The sequence below is a fragment of the Zeus faber genome, assembly GCF_960531495.2.
Source record: "Zeus faber genome assembly, chromosome: 16".
Classification (NCBI taxonomy): Eukaryota; Metazoa; Chordata; class Actinopteri; order Zeiformes; family Zeidae; genus Zeus; species Zeus faber.
Genome location: NC_137202.1, coordinates 5,283,124 through 5,301,076, shown reverse-complemented (window position 1 = coordinate 5,301,076; position 17,953 = coordinate 5,283,124). Strand labels below are relative to the sequence as shown.

General features: G+C 43.9%; 1 protein-coding gene across 1 annotated transcript in view; it reads left to right on the top strand.

Moving 5' to 3' along the window:
* LOC307242606 (calcium-activated potassium channel subunit alpha-1-like) overlaps positions 1–17,953 on the top strand; it is a 178,923-nt gene that overhangs the window by 120,636 nt on the left and 40,334 nt on the right. Inside the window, exons 10-18 of the mRNA XM_080017121.1 lie at positions 1,325–1,435; positions 1,550–1,655; positions 2,279–2,361; positions 2,450–2,519; positions 2,737–2,892; positions 4,519–4,628; positions 5,400–5,468; positions 11,042–11,128; positions 11,475–11,551. Of these exons, the coding sequence (XP_079873247.1) occupies positions 1,325–1,435; positions 1,550–1,655; positions 2,279–2,361; positions 2,450–2,519; positions 2,737–2,892; positions 4,519–4,628; positions 5,400–5,468; positions 11,042–11,128; positions 11,475–11,551 (869 nt within the window). The remainder of the gene's footprint in view (positions 1–1,324; positions 1,436–1,549; positions 1,656–2,278; positions 2,362–2,449; positions 2,520–2,736; positions 2,893–4,518; positions 4,629–5,399; positions 5,469–11,041; positions 11,129–11,474; positions 11,552–17,953) is intronic.

Below are 17,953 nucleotides of genomic sequence, written 5' to 3'. Positions count from 1 at the left end.
CAATGTAGGGCCTATACTTTGCCGATCATATTTTGGTTTCTCGTTCAGGGTTTTGGCATATGACGCGGTGCCGTTTAGGTTTTTACTTTGTTGGGGTAGTTCAGCTTTCTGCAGAATAAACGAAGCGTAGAAAATGCCTTAAATCGGATTAGTGGGATTAAATGGCATATCATACATAGCTGAATAGTGATGCAGACTGAATCCTATTGTACAGACTAAATTATACGGTTATACTTCCCTCCAGCTCAGGTCAAATGATACGAGATTAAGTTGGATTCTTGCCGCACACCAAGTCTCTGGATTTTCTTTCATTTCGTATAACATACTGTAAAATGCCGTGGAATTTCACACTTTTGCTTGTTCAGGTTTGTTTCGTTTTGCATGGCGTTTTATCTCATGTCATTTTTTTCCCACTTAGATACTTGGCGTGTGGTGAAATTCTAACTTCTCCAGCCCCCCCTGCAGGGTTAGGGTTAGGGTTAGGGAAGCATCGGTTTTTGGTTGCGCAAGGGCTTCGTCAAAGTCTTTGTCGATGCATAATTCTAAGTTTTGGGACACTAAAATATAACATTTACTGAAGCACCACATGGTACCAAAGCACATTTGAGCTTATCTAACCACCGAGCCGTGGTTGGACCTAATCTCCTCAGTGGGTAGTGCAGTCAGAGGACAAACCGGGACACAACCTTTGCCCAGCCCTTTGTACCAACCTAACCTCGTCGTCTCTTCCTGCTGTAATCAGCCCTCTGCACCATTTGGCAGATCCCTCCCTGGGTTATAATGCACTACTTTATCTGTCCAAGGACCTGTCAAATATCCTGAAGTCCTTTTTAGACTTTATGTCAACCACAGGCCTCCAAATGACTTTGGAAGCTTTTAGTAACGTCCTGTATAAAAGCATGAGAATATTGATGTACATGTCTACATGTCAACATCCATTCAGTTCACAAAGGAGCGGTTTGGCCAGAAGGACAGTTTTTATATTGAGAACGGATGGCAATCCAACCACTGTGGGCTGTGTGATTATATCTTAGGCTTTCTAAAGTGGTTCAAAGTTGAGTGTTTGATTGCATTTGTCGTGCAGAATTTAACCACTTTCATAAGACGGAGGGGAAAATTTCACTTTTACGGCAAAAAAGCCAGAACTCTGATACATATTTTCTTTGAAAAGACATTTTCTTGACATGTAAATAGATTTTTCATTCTACCTTTGAGAGTTAGATTTGAGCGTGGTTTTGGGTGACTGATTTTCTGTGGGAAGAGTGCCAGAGTCTGTTGTGATTTACATTGCCTGCTCAAGATGATTTCTTCCCCCTCCTTCCAGGCACATTGTGGTCTGTGGTCATATTACTCTCGAAAGTGTCTCCAACTTCCTCAAAGACTTCCTACACAAGGACAGGGATGATGTCAATGTAGAAATTGTTTTTCTCCATAAGTAAGTTCCTGTTTTCTTCCCTCCTGCCACAATTGAAGGTGTTGAAGAGCATAAAACATTGAACAGAGCAGAGTAATTGGACTAACACCCTCCCTATTCTTCTCTGTGTAATAGTATTTCCCCTAATCTTGAGCTGGAAGCCTTGTTCAAACGCCACTTTACCCAAGTAGAGTTCTACCAGGGATCGGTACTCAACCCTCACGATCTGGCCCGAGTGAAGGTACCGTCTGGGGGGCTTTGCCGCTGGGTGTCATGGGGAGACGCAACAAGTTCATGGCCAAATATCAATATCTGGGCACAAGTTCTCGTGGACTCGCTTGACTCTTCCTGATCTCACTCCTCAAGCCAAGAACACCGTAAATACTCGGATGTGTTCTCACTTTGGCCAACATACTGTATGCCGGTCAGCGACTTGGCCCACGTATCCCAACACGCATTTAGATAACGCGAAGAGGGAAGGAAACCCGACCGAGTAGCATACACTCCAAGAATGAGTCGTTCTTGAGTTCTTGGTATTGATAAATGGCCCATGATAATGGAAACTATTAAAGTGAAGATATTGATTGTGGTCCAACTCCCAATGACAGAGTTGAGTAAATTACAGATAAGTGACTAGATTCAAGACTAACAATTGCCATACGCCATTATGGGAAACGCCGTTGATTCGTCATCATTTACCTCTTATTGACTTGAGACAATAAGTACAAGGTTATGTACTTGCAATTGCTTTGACTTATGTTTAGCACTGTTTATACAAAAAAAAAGAAGAAAAGGCTGTCTTGGTACACAATTAGGTATTTTACACGTCCTCTTTGCCCTGTTCATCTATTCTCGTGTGGGCAGATCGAGTCGGCAGATGCCTGCCTAATTCTAGCCAACAAATACTGTCCGGATCCTGATGCCGAAGACGCCTCAAACATTATGAGGTACGGAGGCCCACGATCTTTGAAAAGTTGATGGTGGAGTGGAATGCCCCTTTGAAATGTCTAACGCCCCTGATGTTTCAATCTGTAGGGTCATTTCCATCAAGAACTACCATCCAAAAATCAGAATAATTACGCAAATGTTACAATATCACAATAAGGTAAGTCCAACGTTTAATATTCTCATATCTATATGGACTAAGGTTCTAAATGCGGTACGATAGAAAGTATTGCTGTTTTATAAGAAATTATACTAGTTCCAGTTGGCTATTGGAACCGCTTGATTTAGACCGTAATTTTTTTGTTATTTAATTTGTGAAACAGACATTATTTACAGAGCTCTCTCGTGGCCTTTCATCTCCGTCCGTCTTATTCCAGGCCCATCTGCTGAACATTCCAAGTTGGAACTGGAAGGAAGGAGACGATGCCATCTGTCTGGCTGAGCTGAAGGCAGGCTTCATAGCCCAGAGCTGTCTGGCCCAGGGCCTGTCCACCATGCTGGCCAACCTCTTCTCCATGAGGTCCTTCATCGAGGTAACACCACGTGCACCATTAGCATTAACTCCCCCGTCACCGCTCTCCACAGAGGGTAGGAACGAGGGGGCCAATTCACAAAAGGATTGGCGCGGCTCTTGCGGCTGCTAAACCGGCGCAAATAACAGAAAAAGAGAACGTCTAATTCACAAAGCAAACAGTGAAATGAACCGCGAACTGCGCTGAGACAGCAGTAGCGTCTCCGTGCGCCGGTGATATTTGCGCGTATTTAAATGAGGTATTATTCATACATTTCGTGCAAATTTGGCCCCTTTCTATGCAAATGAGCCTTGTTGCAAAAAAACGTCCAATTGAACAAACACCGCCGCTAATGGCCCCAGGCAGTTAGAGTGACGTTTTTCCCGTCTGCAGAGAGCTGTTGGTAATTGCGTGGACAAAAATAAAGGCAGCGGTGCCAATCTGCTCTTTGTACAGTATATACCTGTGAAGGTACACAACAACATTTGTATTTCCCTTATTTATTTTGCCACATGGATTACTGCTATCACACACCGCAAAACAAGGGCAAATTGCACTCAGCAGCAAAACCTTATGGCCGTGTTTGCGCTGGCATATCATTCGCGCAACATCTTTTGTGAATCGGATACTAAGGCCGAGACCAAGAGAGCGGACGCAACTGATGTTCAATTCATGGTGCTATTTGTGGCCGCAATCCATTTCTTTGCGTACCACAATGTATTCCAAGTGAGGAGTTTTATTTAAGCACTGCAGGACTTCTTTAAAAGCCCCAGAAATGAAAATAAAAGTTATTCCTAAGCAAACACATGATTGTTTTCGGCTGTATAATAATATATATATATTTTTTGTTATTAAAAGTGTATTTATTTATTTAATTGTGTATTTATTTATTTTGTATTCATTAATTTGTTTGTTTATTTATTTGTTTGTTTGTTTGTTTGTTTATTTGTTTATGTATTTGTTTTTTTTCTTTCATTTATTTATTATTATTATTATTGCTGTTATTATGTTACAGGAGTTTGTCCGTCTAAAAAAGGGTTACAAAGAGGTTACAAAACACAGATACAAAACAATTGTGCAAATAAAGATTGAACACAATTATTCAATTAACATCCATTAGAATAGTGAGAAAAATAACAGAATTTAGAATCACTTAAAATACAGGAAGTTACCGTGCATCAAAGATAGTAAAAGTACCTTAATAGATAATATAAAAGCGACAATATGCGAACCCGAGTGACGTTATAAAAAGGCCAATTTAACCAAATGAGTTTTACAGAGCTTCTAAAAATGCAGAGAGTTGGTTTTTCATTCAGTGGGATCTCAGCCGTCCGATGGAATGGCTTTATCGAAAAGCGGTGAATTCAAACGTGGGAACCCTGACGCATCTGTCTCCGGTGTCGAGTCTGTTCAGCGTCTCCAGAGCTGGAAACCGACCAGGTGTTTACATTCATCAAAGCAGCGTTCCCATGTCTCCAAAACGATCTGTTTCTAACGGCCAGGGGGGAGGCATCTGCTCAGCACGTTGATTTCGATTTTCTTTTTTGTTTGCGATTTATTTCATTTTTTTCCATGCTGTTTGAAGGCCTCGGTGTGCGCCACGACCACGTATGACCGCTCTGCGCGCTTTTTTTTTTGTCCCGCCAGATCGAGGAGGACACGTGGCAGAAGTACTACCTGGAAGGAGTAGCCAACGAGATGTACACGGAGTACTTGTCCAGTGCCTTTGTGGGCCTCTCCTTCCCTATGGTGTGCGAGTAAGTATCGTAATAAACATAATAACATAACAACCATCATCATAATTATGCAAAGAATGAAGGTGGTTGTCAAATAATGCGAGTGCATGCGTGTATCATCTATTATTTATCATTTAATGAATTATATTAAATATCTATTTATTATTGTAAATATCTATTAATTAATGACCTGTCTTAATTTGTCTTAATTTGAAGATATTCTGATGTTTCCACCCTATTCTTAGTATTTAGGCCTATTCTCTAGTTTATATGAGTCTTTGCTCATGAGGATCATATATCACACATCTCCAATTATAATAAAAGTATTACTGGAGGTGATTTTGTGGAAGTCAGAGGTCAAACGTTTTAGTGAAGTGACACCTCTCCTCCGCTGGCCTATCTGCGTCCATGCAGGCGGCGGGGACTCCACGTCGACATAATCTCATCCCATCACCCTCGACGGGGTGCTGTTTAGATGAGGGCGCCGTCTTCCCCCTCCTCACGGCCTTTAAAACACTTGAGAAAACGTCCATTTGAGCGGAATCTACCCGCTCAGTGAATGTGCGGTGTTCAAAATGCGAAGCCTTTGGTCGCGGCCCGGCGCGGACCCCGGCATCAGACGCACGCCCGCCACCCAGTTTGTTTTGGCCCGACCGCCCCCAAAAAAGTTCCCCCCTAAAAAAAACGAAACCCAACCGAGCGCGCGAGGACAGAGAGAGGGGTAGCGGGAGGAGGGGTAGTTGGGCGGTCTACGCTTCCTCTAACCGCCGGGAATGGTTGTGTGTGTTCCAGGCTCTGCTACGTCAAGCTGAAGCTGTTGCTCATCGCCATTGAATACAAGTCGGAGCAGAGGGAAAGCAGGTTTGTACGTCCGGTCCTTCTGCCGCTTGGGCTCCCAAAGCAGCCGCCGCCGCGGGACTCTTTTTCCGTTCGTTTTCGTTTCGTTCTTCCTTCTGATTGTTCTCCCGAATCACCTATTTGCCTTTGAATTTCGATCCCTATTTTACCGATGAATGAGAACGATGCTGGGGCTCTGAGCGTGAGTTGGATTTGGCTGGTCCCAGTTTGATGAGGGTGGAGCTACAACACATGGAGGTTTGTAGGTACAAGCTTTGTGAAAAGCACGCATTTACTGGGGAAGTACATTATACAAACAATTCAGCGTTCACAGCCGTAATTTCGGCCACAACTTTAAAGTTTCACGCCTGAGTACACATTTCTTAAGGGTAAAAACCCCCAAAAAAACAGTAGATGTACCATGAGCGCCATTGATATAATAATTCTACTGTGTCCCAGGCTGATCTGTATTCTCTAACTTGACTTTTCTCTCTACTCATTTTCATTAATGTTTATTTTGCCAAATATATATTGCCAAATCGTCCAACCCACCTTCCATAATCAATGTCAAATGCTTCTGTATGGCTATACGTGTTCTTCATAGATGTAGATTGTAGATTTAACCCTTGATGCTGTATTTCTACTCATCCCTTCGGAGCACAAATATGAGCAATATGAAAAAGGTCAAATTTTGACCTTTCCAACCCAGCTAAGAATATAGACAACCGTAGCTTTTTTCAGAAGTCATATGATATTTTCTAGTTACTTGAGACATCTTCTTACATTTTCTTAAAGCCACACCATGTAACTTTTTTTTTTTTACCCTAAAATAACAGCTTCATTATCATTTTGATGGCGCACTGACTTGTAATATGGAGAACGGCACCTCTTACATTATTTTTTTATTTATTATTAGACACCGGACTGAGTTTTACGACGGTGATGTCAAAGTGCAATTGCACTTAGAAACTGTCGGGGCGGCAAATCCCAAATCCCAAAAGTTACATCGTGCTGCTTTAACTCTCACACCACAGCACAGCACTACTTTATCAAACCTGCCAAAGAAAACAACTAAAAAAGTTCAGTACATTCTAGTGTAGTATTGTATTAAAGCCTGTGTATATAAAATGTAATTCAGTACATTCTTTAGAAAGAATTGTATTCAAGATGAATCCCGGTGAATTACAGTATGTACAAGCTACTTTCATGATACAGTTGTTGCTTTTAGGGTTTTTTTTCTTGGTGGCCTGCACTATTATTTGCTCTAATTGGCTCTTTTTTCCCTCTAGAAGTTCGATGCCGTCATTCTCAGGGCCCGTTCAGTTTTAAAGCACGAGATAGACTGAAAGCAGAGTTTAGTAAAGAGCAGTTCCCTTACATTTAAGGATTTTTTTCTAAGAGCAGGGGATCTCAAGATCAAATATCAAATTTGTGGGAACTGCGTAATTTGACTTCATTGCACATAATCAACACACACAGACACCAGCTGCTGCCGTATGTAATGACTACACCGGCAGAGGATGAGAGTGAGCGTTGAGTTGATTCTCCTTTTTTTTGCCTTCTTTGACAACTGTTTGATTTGAGATTCTGTGTCTTGTTGTTTGCAGAAGCCGCAAGCGGTACGCCCCGTTCCTTATCTCGCTTCCAAAGTTCTGGCCCATTCTCCGCCACTTTAAGGCCCACCCCACCCCACCCCCACCCCGCCCTCCCAAAGGCTATCCTGTCTCCGGCTCCGTCACGACACAGGCTTCCATTTTCTAACCTTTTCTTTCATGGTGTCCCTTGTGCCAAGTGCATTAACTTCTTTGCAGGAAGAGAGAGATAATAGATGACACAACTCGTTCGTACACGTGCTGTTTTTCCCTCGTCCTTGCTGTTGTCGCTGTTCCGAGGCTCCATGTCTTACCTCCTCTCTGGACCTTTTTCACTCGTCGTCTCCGACCTGTTCTTCGCGTAATTTATTTCTCTCACCTTCAGTTCTTTTTCTTTTCTTTTCCCAGTTTTGCTAAGTTGTCTTGTTGGCTTGTTAAAGGAAGTCTTTCGGCGACTAGATTTCGGACCTCAGATGGAACGTGGGAATACATGCATCGTCGGTCGTGGTCCGACTTTGGATATGATCGAAAAAAATAAAAATAAAAAACCCCACCCACCTACTTTAACGATAGCATGCCTTCTTTTTTATCATTCCATCTCATAACATGCAACAGCTCACCAGGACGGGCTTTTCGTTTCTTTTCCTTTTTCTTTGTTTTGTTAATATGTCGCATTTTAGGAAAGGCATGAGGACTCTAGCCTTTGGATATCGCTAAAGTTTTATCCTAAATGGAACTGAGCAACCATAGGCCACGTTTTCTTTTCATAATTGCAGCATATTTCATTCTCTGGCATCCATCACCCATTAACATTTCATTGCTAGATATGCCATCAATTTGTGTGTGTGTGTGTGTGTGTGTGTGTGCATTTATGTATGTGTGTGTGTGTGTGTGTGTGTGTGTGTGCATATCTGTCTATTTGTGTGTGTGTGTGTGTGTGTGTCTCTGTGTGTGTGTGTGTGTGTGTGTGTGTCTGTCTATCTGTATGTGTGTGTGTGTGTGTGTATATGTGTGTGTGTGTGTGTGTGTGTACATGTAGAGTATGACTGTGCCTGTGTGTGCACCTGCGTGTTTCTCAGCCACCATGTGCGCACATCATGTGTCTCTTGAGTAGATGTTCCTATCTGAGGTCACTTCCTGTCAGTTTGGTGTTTGAGAAACAATCCAACTGCACAGAAGTTACTGCAACCGTCTGCATCTACGTCCCCTGTCCCCTCTCCTGCCGTGACCAATGTCCACGCTGTGCGGTACCTGCATGCCGTGGCGCCGCTCACGCCGGGCGCTCGCCGCCGCCCTTGTTGCTCACAATATGAGGTTTTTAGACTCCGCCCCCCTCCCTTCATTCACGACTTAAACTCGATTGAAACTCAATTCTTTGGATATCGCTTTGGTCGGGGAGACGAATCTGGACGATACGGAGCGATGAGTACACCTGTGAAATCTCAGATTTGGGCAGCAATGTTTGTCTTGTCCGTCTTGTTTCGATTCTCCCGGTTTTTTTTTTTTGTTTCTTTTTTTGTTTTTTTTTCCTCTTGGAAACGCATGCCGGGTGCAATGCCTGTGTTGTACTCTAGGGGGCCATTCAATCTGAGTGGGGGGGAAAAAACGAGAGAAAATCCATCGATGCATGATTCGCACATTTTGATCTTATCCAGACCACGGATTCAATTGCTCCCTCTTTACTCGTACTAATTTACTCTAACGTAACCTTCTCCGAGCCCAGAGGAAAGAACGGGATGGGGGATTTCCCCCCGAACGTGATCTTCAATTAATTACTACGATGATGTTCACACACAATCAGCAGCAGATGTGGATTTTGTGGCAGGCCTAAAATGACATCCCTCATAACTTTCAACATTATTCGCTGATGTCAGTCCCGACCACGGTTCAAAGGCACCAGGAGACGGGCTCCTTTTTCATTTTCATTAATGATCTGACGATAAAAAAACCCCCAAAAAACCCTGAAACATAGATTGGTCATTCTCTTTCATCTGGGCTCCTCCGCTGGGGGAGAACTCCCCTGGAAAGGTTTCAATGTGATGGTTTCTCAGTTCACACTCACATCATTGATGATTGTTGCCCACAGGTAACCATTAATGACCAGTGTGTGTGTGTGTGTGTGTGTGTGTGTGTGTGTGTGTGTGTGTGTGTGTGTGTGTGCGCGTGCGTGTGTGTGTGTGTGTGTGTGTGTGTGTGTGTGTGTGTCGCCTCTTTGTGTAAGTCTAATTAATGGGGAATGATACAGCCAGTCCCACTTGAGTTCAGTTATTCAAGTCCCAAGAAAACAAAACCTAACTTTAAAAAAAAGTCACTGTATTTCAAAAAGTCTTCAAAGTCTTCTACGGTACATTTTGTTTTACTTTAGAGCGTGCACTTTTTAAAGTACATCATTCACAATTCACATTGAGACAAATCCTAGCTGTTTTCACAAGTTATTGCAATAGTTTAGCAATTCAGGACTTTCAGGGCAACTATCACCAACTAGCACTAACTATTAAGCATTATATTTTACTGTGAAGCAAAGGATTTACACAGTGCTTGAAGTGGCAGCTTCTCACAAGCTGCTGCTACTCTGTTCTGCCCCCTCAAGGGGACATTATTGTAAAATATACATCATGTTTTATTGAGTCTTTTTATAAGGCACAAGCTGTGACCTCCCCGGGCCTAAATACCCCCCCGTCAACATGTGAACAAGGGGAGAACTGGCACATATTTGTTTCCATTTCAAGCACTGCATTTACAGCAAAAAAAACCAAACAAACATAAAATCACCTCAGTATCAGAATCAGAATCAGAATCATCAGTTTATTCAGACAAGGACAGTCTGTAGAAGATAATCAAAAATAGCCAAAAAATAAAGAACAGAAATAGCCAAGTACCTGAAAATACCCGTATACACCATATACAAAGTGCAGTTTGTTGCACAGGATAAATTACAGGTACTATGTAAGGTATAAAAATGACTAGATTATTACTAGTTATTACAGTGTCTACAACAGTGGCATTCAAACTGCGGGAGGGGGATGTGAGAAAATTAAAGATAAAAAAATATAAAGGCCTTTAATATATAATAATACAATGCAATAATCCGATTTGTTAATATTTTAATTAATTTTCATTATTTTTTAATTATTATTATTTTCTCATTAGTTATGCCCCATTATGCCCCTTTCTGCCCGTGAATAGCCAATAAAAGCCACAACTCAATGTTTTACAATAAACTACGTTAGTTTGCATGTGACATTCTTTATTTGTACTCTTTGGGAGGGTGGGGCTGAAATCCTAAGGGGGGGGCTCCGCAAAAAAAGTTTTGAATACCACTGGTCTACAATATCCAGGAGCTACACCAAGGGCTGTTCATTCCCTTGCATTCCACTGTCAAATACTAACCCAGGTAAAATCACATATTTACCACGCCGCCCCGCCCCACCTGGCCTCCATGACATGTCTGACTAGTGGACGCGACTGGATCTGAGTGCTGAAACTGAAACCATGGCCACTCCATGGCCGCAACTTTAATTCTTTGTCCCGTTTGTATCCGTCCCCGTCTTCCCTCCTCTTCTTCCTCCCACTCCTCACATATACCAGCACAACCTCATTAAACACCCCCCGCCCCCGCAAAAAAAAAAAAAAAGAATTAAAATTGAATGACCGACCATGCTGTTCTGCATTTCTTTTCCATTCGGTGTGAGTAACGTCAGAGATTTGCCTAAAGTCGGAGAGGAGCAGGTGTGTTTATGGAAAAAAAAGTAATAATAAATAAAATAAAGTGTTACGACAGAACAGAGTCCTCAACCAATCCCTCAAAATAGACAGCGGGGACATTTATGATTTATGAAGCCATTCCAGAGCCAGTCCAGGTCCAGGTCCAGGTCTGATTAGATCCTTCCAGAAGTGTGTGTGTGTACCATTCCTCTTGATTAGCCGACTGTGCCTATGACCCCGGAGCTTTACCGGAGGTTGATCCAGAGGTTGATTCTCTGTCCGTTTTCTCCGCTTACCCAGCATCCTCATCAACCCGGGAAACCACGTCAAGATGCAGGAGGGAACTCTGGGATTCTTTATCGCCAGTGACGCCAAAGAAGTAAAGAGGTAAAATAAAATAAATTTAAAAAACCCCCAAAAAAACAGAAATAGAACAGAGACGGAAAATCCGGGTTCAAAAAGTTAAAGGGCAACTCCGGGATTTTGAGCCAGGCACCGGGGGGATTCGCTGATCAGCCTCCAAGCCTGAGGTCCAGATGAGTGGAAATCGCTTGGACCTCAGGGCTGGAGCGAAAACATGGAAACTGGGTTTTTACCTTCTATACCCGGAGTTTTCCGCCCAGCAGATGAGTTGAATCCGACTTAAATTATGGGATGGGTTCATTGCCGGCTGCGGCGTCGCGTGTCTCGCTCAACGGCGAGGGTGTGAACATTGATGGTGTCTCTCCTCCAGAGCGTTTTTCTACTGCAAAGCTTGTCACGATGACATCACAGACCCCAAACGGATCAAAAAGTGTGCCTGTAAACGATGTGAGTATCCCCGTTTGAACGGTTCATCCCCATTTTCCTAACTACCCCCCTCGACGTCTGTCCGTCTCATCACCTGTCAGGTTGAATTAGGACATAATGTTGCATCCCCCGATGTGTTGTTGTAGATAAGATATAAGTTTATGTGCTGATGTCTTTATGTCCCCAGGAAATATAGATGTGTTTAGGATCACTCCCATTGAAATTTCCACAACATCCATTCTTGTATAATTTGCGCGCTATATGTGATTTCGATTCTCCATTTAATTTTGATGTGTTTCCCATATGCATGTTGTTATTTGGAAATAGTCGTTTAATCGATTGTTCAAAGTATTATTCCGGCAAAGTGACATTTAACAGTGGAGGTGTAAACACATTATATTAATATAATTATAATAAATTAATATTAATATCAACAAATAAATAAATAAGTCACAAATAAACAGCCAAAATTATAGACACAAACAATTATAGAAGATTGTCAGCGTAAGGTAACAACATATAGAAACATACATGTTTTTATCCATATAACAAAAAAACAATAAAAATATCAACATCCGATTCACTGTTTTTGGGATCTGCATTAACTGCCATAATATTTAGTTATTATAGTTTGCTATTGGCAGCATGAAGCCACCCAATCACTAGCGTCCGGGGCAATTTCAAATCAATTATTCAATCCATTTTCATAACATTGAATTTGTAATTATATAAAGAGTTGTACAGTGATGTCCAAGGAAAGCCCTCATCCTATGAGGTGGGAATGCAGGTGACTGACACTATCAATGGACATCAGTGGCCACAACTTGTTAGCAAATGGAAAATGGAAATTTTCAATGTATATTGAACAAGAATCTCCTGGTGTTTGTTTTAAGACCAGACTTCACTGATTGATGCATGTCCAAAAAAGGCAAAACAGATAATGTAAAAGAAAATGAAATAAAATCCATGTAGACACAAAGTACGAACAGCACTTAACAGGGAGTGTCACCGTACCACGTCGTAGGTGTCTGGTAACATACATCATACAGCCTATGTCATCTGGAAAAGCAGCTTCGATTCTAAACCCGGTCGGAGGCCTCCTGATTTAAGATAGTTTGAGATCTGTCCCTGAAGATGCACTTCCTGTCCGCAAACGGTCATTGGTGCACGCCTGAGCTCCGGCTCGTGTTCTGTAAAAAGCCTTAGTTTGAAAAGGGAAAAGAGAGCGATGGGAGGGCGTGGGCGAGATAAATGATTGCAATCCGCCGCGCGGTCACGCAAGCATGCGCCTAGGTTTGGCAAAAGGATGAGCGATAGTCCTGACGACCCCGACGCGGTGATGTCAGCGTTGCCACCGAGGCGGCAGCGGCGCACGGCCGTCACCCGACCTAAGTACGCAGGGGCCTGTCAGTCCGGCGTCCTCGCAGATTTAGGGGAAAAAAAAAGGTCACACGCAATTACAGCGAGCCGGGGCGCCATCAACGCAGCCCGGCTCTCCCGACAGATCCCCCGCACCCGCCATCTCCCTCCGTTTGCCTTTGCCGCCTCAATTATTCAGGCGCCGCTTTGCCTCCGGCGGCTCGCTCAGGATCGCCAGCGTTTCAGTTTCTCGTCCCGGCGTTTTTATTTTTTCACCACGTTTCCATCGTCCGTCCGTCCGTCCCCCCCCGCCCCCGCACTCCCATTTATTTGGACTGCTCTTTCACGTTGTGTCTGTCTATGGAGGGAGTTTCCCCGGGGAAGAAGTTAGGACAGGGCCCGGGTTGATGCACTGGAAGTCTGTCCCGTGTTCTGTTCAACTCAATTCTCTTCTTCTTTTTTTTTTTTCCTTTTGCTTTTCTTGTTGTGCTTTCTTTTTTTTTTTTTTTTTTTTTTTTTTACGACCCCACCCCCTGCTGCCACCGGAACACGCCTCTATATTATTGCGACTCACTGGTAGTGATTAATTGTGAGTAAAAAAAAAACGGGTGTCCAATTACCCAGAGTGCAGTGGAAGTGTTCCTCTATCTCCCCAGCCTCAAGTTGCACTGTATCCATGTTGCATGTTCCAGCGCAGCGTCTGCATCCATCTCCACCCGCCTCCATCTCGACACCCTTCGCGGGCCAGACCCCACCAACGCAGCAGAAATCACAGTTCATGGCAGATCTTTTTGGCCTTCTAGTTTTGGGGGTTGAGTCCCATCAGGGGTCCATGCACTCAACCCTTCTCCCTCTCATTTTGGATCTCCAACAACCAATTTGCTCTCAGCTTTTATTGTCATTAGCAGCCGTTAAAGTCCCGTCTCGGGGTCAGGCGAGAACGTAGAGGAGCAAACGCAGTGAAAATCCCCTCCAAAAAAAAAACCCAGCGCACTAATCATAGTGAGAAGAGCAAAGAGGAAGAGTTCAACTTCAATGGAAATAAACTAAACAAGAGAGCAGTGATATTTAGAATTGATCCCCTCTCTCCGTCTAGGAGGAAGGTTGCGAACGCTCTCGTATTTAGAGAGAATGGAAAGTGTTTCTGTTTGAAAGTTCAGATGCAAATTGAACTCGGTCGCCAAAACGTAATCAAAACAATCTGGCCACCCCCACCTCCCCGTGTGATCTTCGCCCAGCCCCAGTATCCTCGCTCTGCTCCAGTTGGGCTCCCGGAGGTCACCAGAGCCTCTCAGAATTGAAACGCTGTCGCCCCGGCTTCATGCATTTAAGTCCGTGACGGTCGACAGCCACTGACTGCAGGTGAAGCCCCACGCTGCACACAGTGACGGCCGGCGTGGCTGTAGTCTGCCACTAGATGGCGCTGCCGTGCCAGAGTCAGGTCTGTGGAGGCCACGCTGTGTAGAGTCCTCTGGAAACTATTCAGCGAGAGTGCAATGTACAAGAGTGTGTGCGTGTGTGTTTGTGTGTGTTGTTTCTTTGCATTGTGGTGTTATCAGGTTTACTTTTCCCCGTTATTTTGTTTATTATTCACATCTTCTGATTGTTGATGTTTATTATAGTGATAGTATGTGGTGTTTAGGTTTGATGAATGTTTTTTTTTTTTTTTTTTTAACGTCTGTCTTTCGGAAGTCAGACTCTTCGATGCTCGGAAACCAACTTTGGAGCTGTTTTGATTTCCACCCTCGAATTTTTACATTTTCACTCATCTTGCACTCTTGCTGAATAGGGATTATTTTTTTTTGCTCCTCTCGGAGGATTTACTGTACGGTCCTCTTTTTTCATTCAACATGGAGCCCTGATAGCTCCTGTTGTAGTATGTCTTTGGGCCATGGTGGATGGTAGCTTTGAAATGACCAAAATCTTTGCATACTGTCAATCAGGGCTACTGTCATGTTGAATACCCCATCAAGAACCCCCCCCCCCCCCCTAAAATGGATACCCTAGACCTTTAGACAGAATTTTCAACATTTCTGAAGTCATATGTACATCAAACTCACTGCCAGTGTGTTTATGTGTGTGTGTGTGTGTGTGTGTGTGTGTGTGTGTGTGTCTCACGTTCTCCATGACCCACCCCATCACGTGTCGGTAAAATGTGATAACGTTCATTATTCAGTGCTCTGAATGTTTAGCCCGAGACTCTGAAGTTCCTAGGTGCTGGCATGAAACTGTAGCCTCACTGCCCGTCCTCTCCCATGTTCCCAAGTTTTGCCTCCACCTCGCCTCCTTCCAAGGACCAGCGCCACCGCTCTCTTTGCATGCTTGTTAAAAAGCTCACGAGGCACTTGTGCACGCCCTACGAAATGGCAGTCCCTCATGCCTTCACCCGACAGTTTAAGATCTGAGCTTCCCATTCTCTCCTTGGCCAGAAACCGATATGCATCACCTCATTAGGGCTCTTCTTCTCAAGCGACACTCACAAATTCAAACTTGAGGATCCGGTCCTCGCTGCAGTGTCTTTGTAACGGTGCCAGACAGCGTTGGGCTGCTGTCTCCTCGCACCCTGGCAATGAGAGACTGGGGGGCCAGGGACTGGTTCTGCCTAGAGTCACAGCGATCTGGAGATGCTGCTCTGGGGGCTTTCACCTCCGCTCCCCTTGGGATCCCGGGCTTCACAGGCAACACGAAGCACTCTGAAAAAACCCCCAAAAAACGAGAAACACGTACATGTAAAGGCACACATATGCTCACTGAATCATATACAGCAGGCTCCTACACAGCCATCCTCAGAGCTGACAGGCCGTATAGCAAAACGTACAGGGTTGTACGGTACAACATTGACTTCATTATGCTAAAATGGCAGGCATACACCAGAAGACGTTCAAAAGACTTTCAAAACAGACGTCCTAGTGGATTACACCGCAGGGTTTAGCAGGACGGAGATCGCAGGGGATCGCATGTCTTGGGATTCTGCCGTTGTCTAGCCCACACTATAGGAGTCGAGACTTAAGACTTAAGACTTAAGACTTAAGATTATGTCAAACCAATTTGATATTCTCGAGTAGTCCCAGACTAGACGGAGGCTGATATCAACAGCTTCCGTCCGTCTCGAACCAAACGGCTGCCGGTGACAGGAGCGCACTCTTTTAACAATCCTTAAGACAAGAGATTTCCCGAAGATTGTCCTAAGGCCTTGAACATTTGTCTGAGGCTTGAAAATCCGAGCGAAATTCCTTTGGTGTGTGCCTGTCATAAGACGGGCGGAATTAGTACGCTTTCGAAGAGTCGCAAAAGCTTTGCTGGTAATGCCATCGACATGGGGTTCCTAAACCCCGCACGCATGCATGGCAATTTGATGCAAGGACTCTAAGTGAAGAAGTCCCTTTGCACTTCACTCCTGTGTTTCTAACCGTCTCTGGAGAAAAGACATGAACTGTAGATGATGCAACAAGTAAAATAATTTGCTTGCTCACTCTTGTACACACACACACACACACACACACACACACACACACACATAGAGGGAAGCCACCCATGGGGAGTGGAAAGGTGAAACAAGCATTTCTAGCATGAAGCGGCTCCTCTAGTCTAGTGCGATGCTATGGGACAGAGCTGCTACAGCTGCATGATGGGATACAGGTACGTGATCCACTCCTTTAGCCGACTGGATAGAGGATGTACAAAATGTGTTGAATACTGTTTGCTGCTGAAGACATTGCTCGTGCCTCTCTTCCCCTGAATGCCCAGCTCTCCCCCCTCCTTCTCCTCTTCTCCTCTCTCCCGTTGTCCCCCCCAGCTGTCATATCTTTGCCTTTTGACCTGTTATGACATAAACAGCCTTAGCACGCAGCTTGACCTCCCGAGGCTGTTTCCATACCAACATCCGTCAGCCCTGCGGGATCATTGGTCGAAATAAAATCCAGTAGATCTGTGACAAAGAAAACAAAACAACCAACAACCACCCCCGAAACCAAATGTACAGCGTGAAGCACCGGAGGATCCCCGACCGGTTCCCCGGTCGGGGATCCTCCGCGGCTACACGCGAGTCCGCGGGAGCAGGGCTGCGGTTAAGGCTTGCACTTATGATGAAGTTACCTTCCGAACCCTCCCCCCTTGGATGTCTTTTTTCTCCTCTTGCCATTAACCTGCTGCTTTTCCTCTCCTCTCATCCCAAAACATGACTGTAGCCAAGATGTCCGTCTACAAACAAATGAAACTGGCATGTTGTTTTGATTGCGGCCGTTCAGAGCGCGACTGCTCTTGCATGTCAGGCAGTGTACATAGTAACATGGACACCCTTCAGAGGGCCTACCCACTTTCCTCTGTCTCTGTTCATGATTGCGCAACCACTTTGCGTGCCTGTAAGTTACACCGCCCAACACATGCTGTTACGTGTCCTGTGGTGCGTGTGTGTGTGCGTACGGGTGTGTGTGTGTGTGTGTGTGTGTGTGTGTGTGCGTGCGTGTGTGTGTGCACTCTGTGTCGCTGTTACCGTGACGGTGTCCACGTGGTGGTCGTCCATGTGGCGTGCTCTGTCCATCCTGCTTTCAGGTTCTTGTCGCTCTGGCTTACATGGATGTATTAATGAATGTCGATTGTGTGAATAATCATGTATATCTGTCTTTCAATCTTTCTGTCTTCCTGTCTATTGTCTATCAATCAGTCTGTCTCTCTGTCGGTCAATATAATGATCTGTAATCTATCTGTCTCTCTATCTGGATTTCGATCCATGATGATCTATCATCTATAATCCATAGATCTGTAAATATGGATCTATTGATTCATAGTTCCAGCTATTTATTTGTTCATTGTTTCATTCTTACCCTTGTACCTGTTCTTGAATTCATATATTTTCTTTACTAGACTCTTATATGTGGCGATTAGTATTTTGTTTTGATATATATATATACAGTATATATATTGTGTGTGTGTGTGTGTGTGTATATATATATATATATACATACACATACATACATACATACATACATATATATATATGTATATATATATATGTGTATATATATACATATATATATATATATGTATATATATACACACACACAC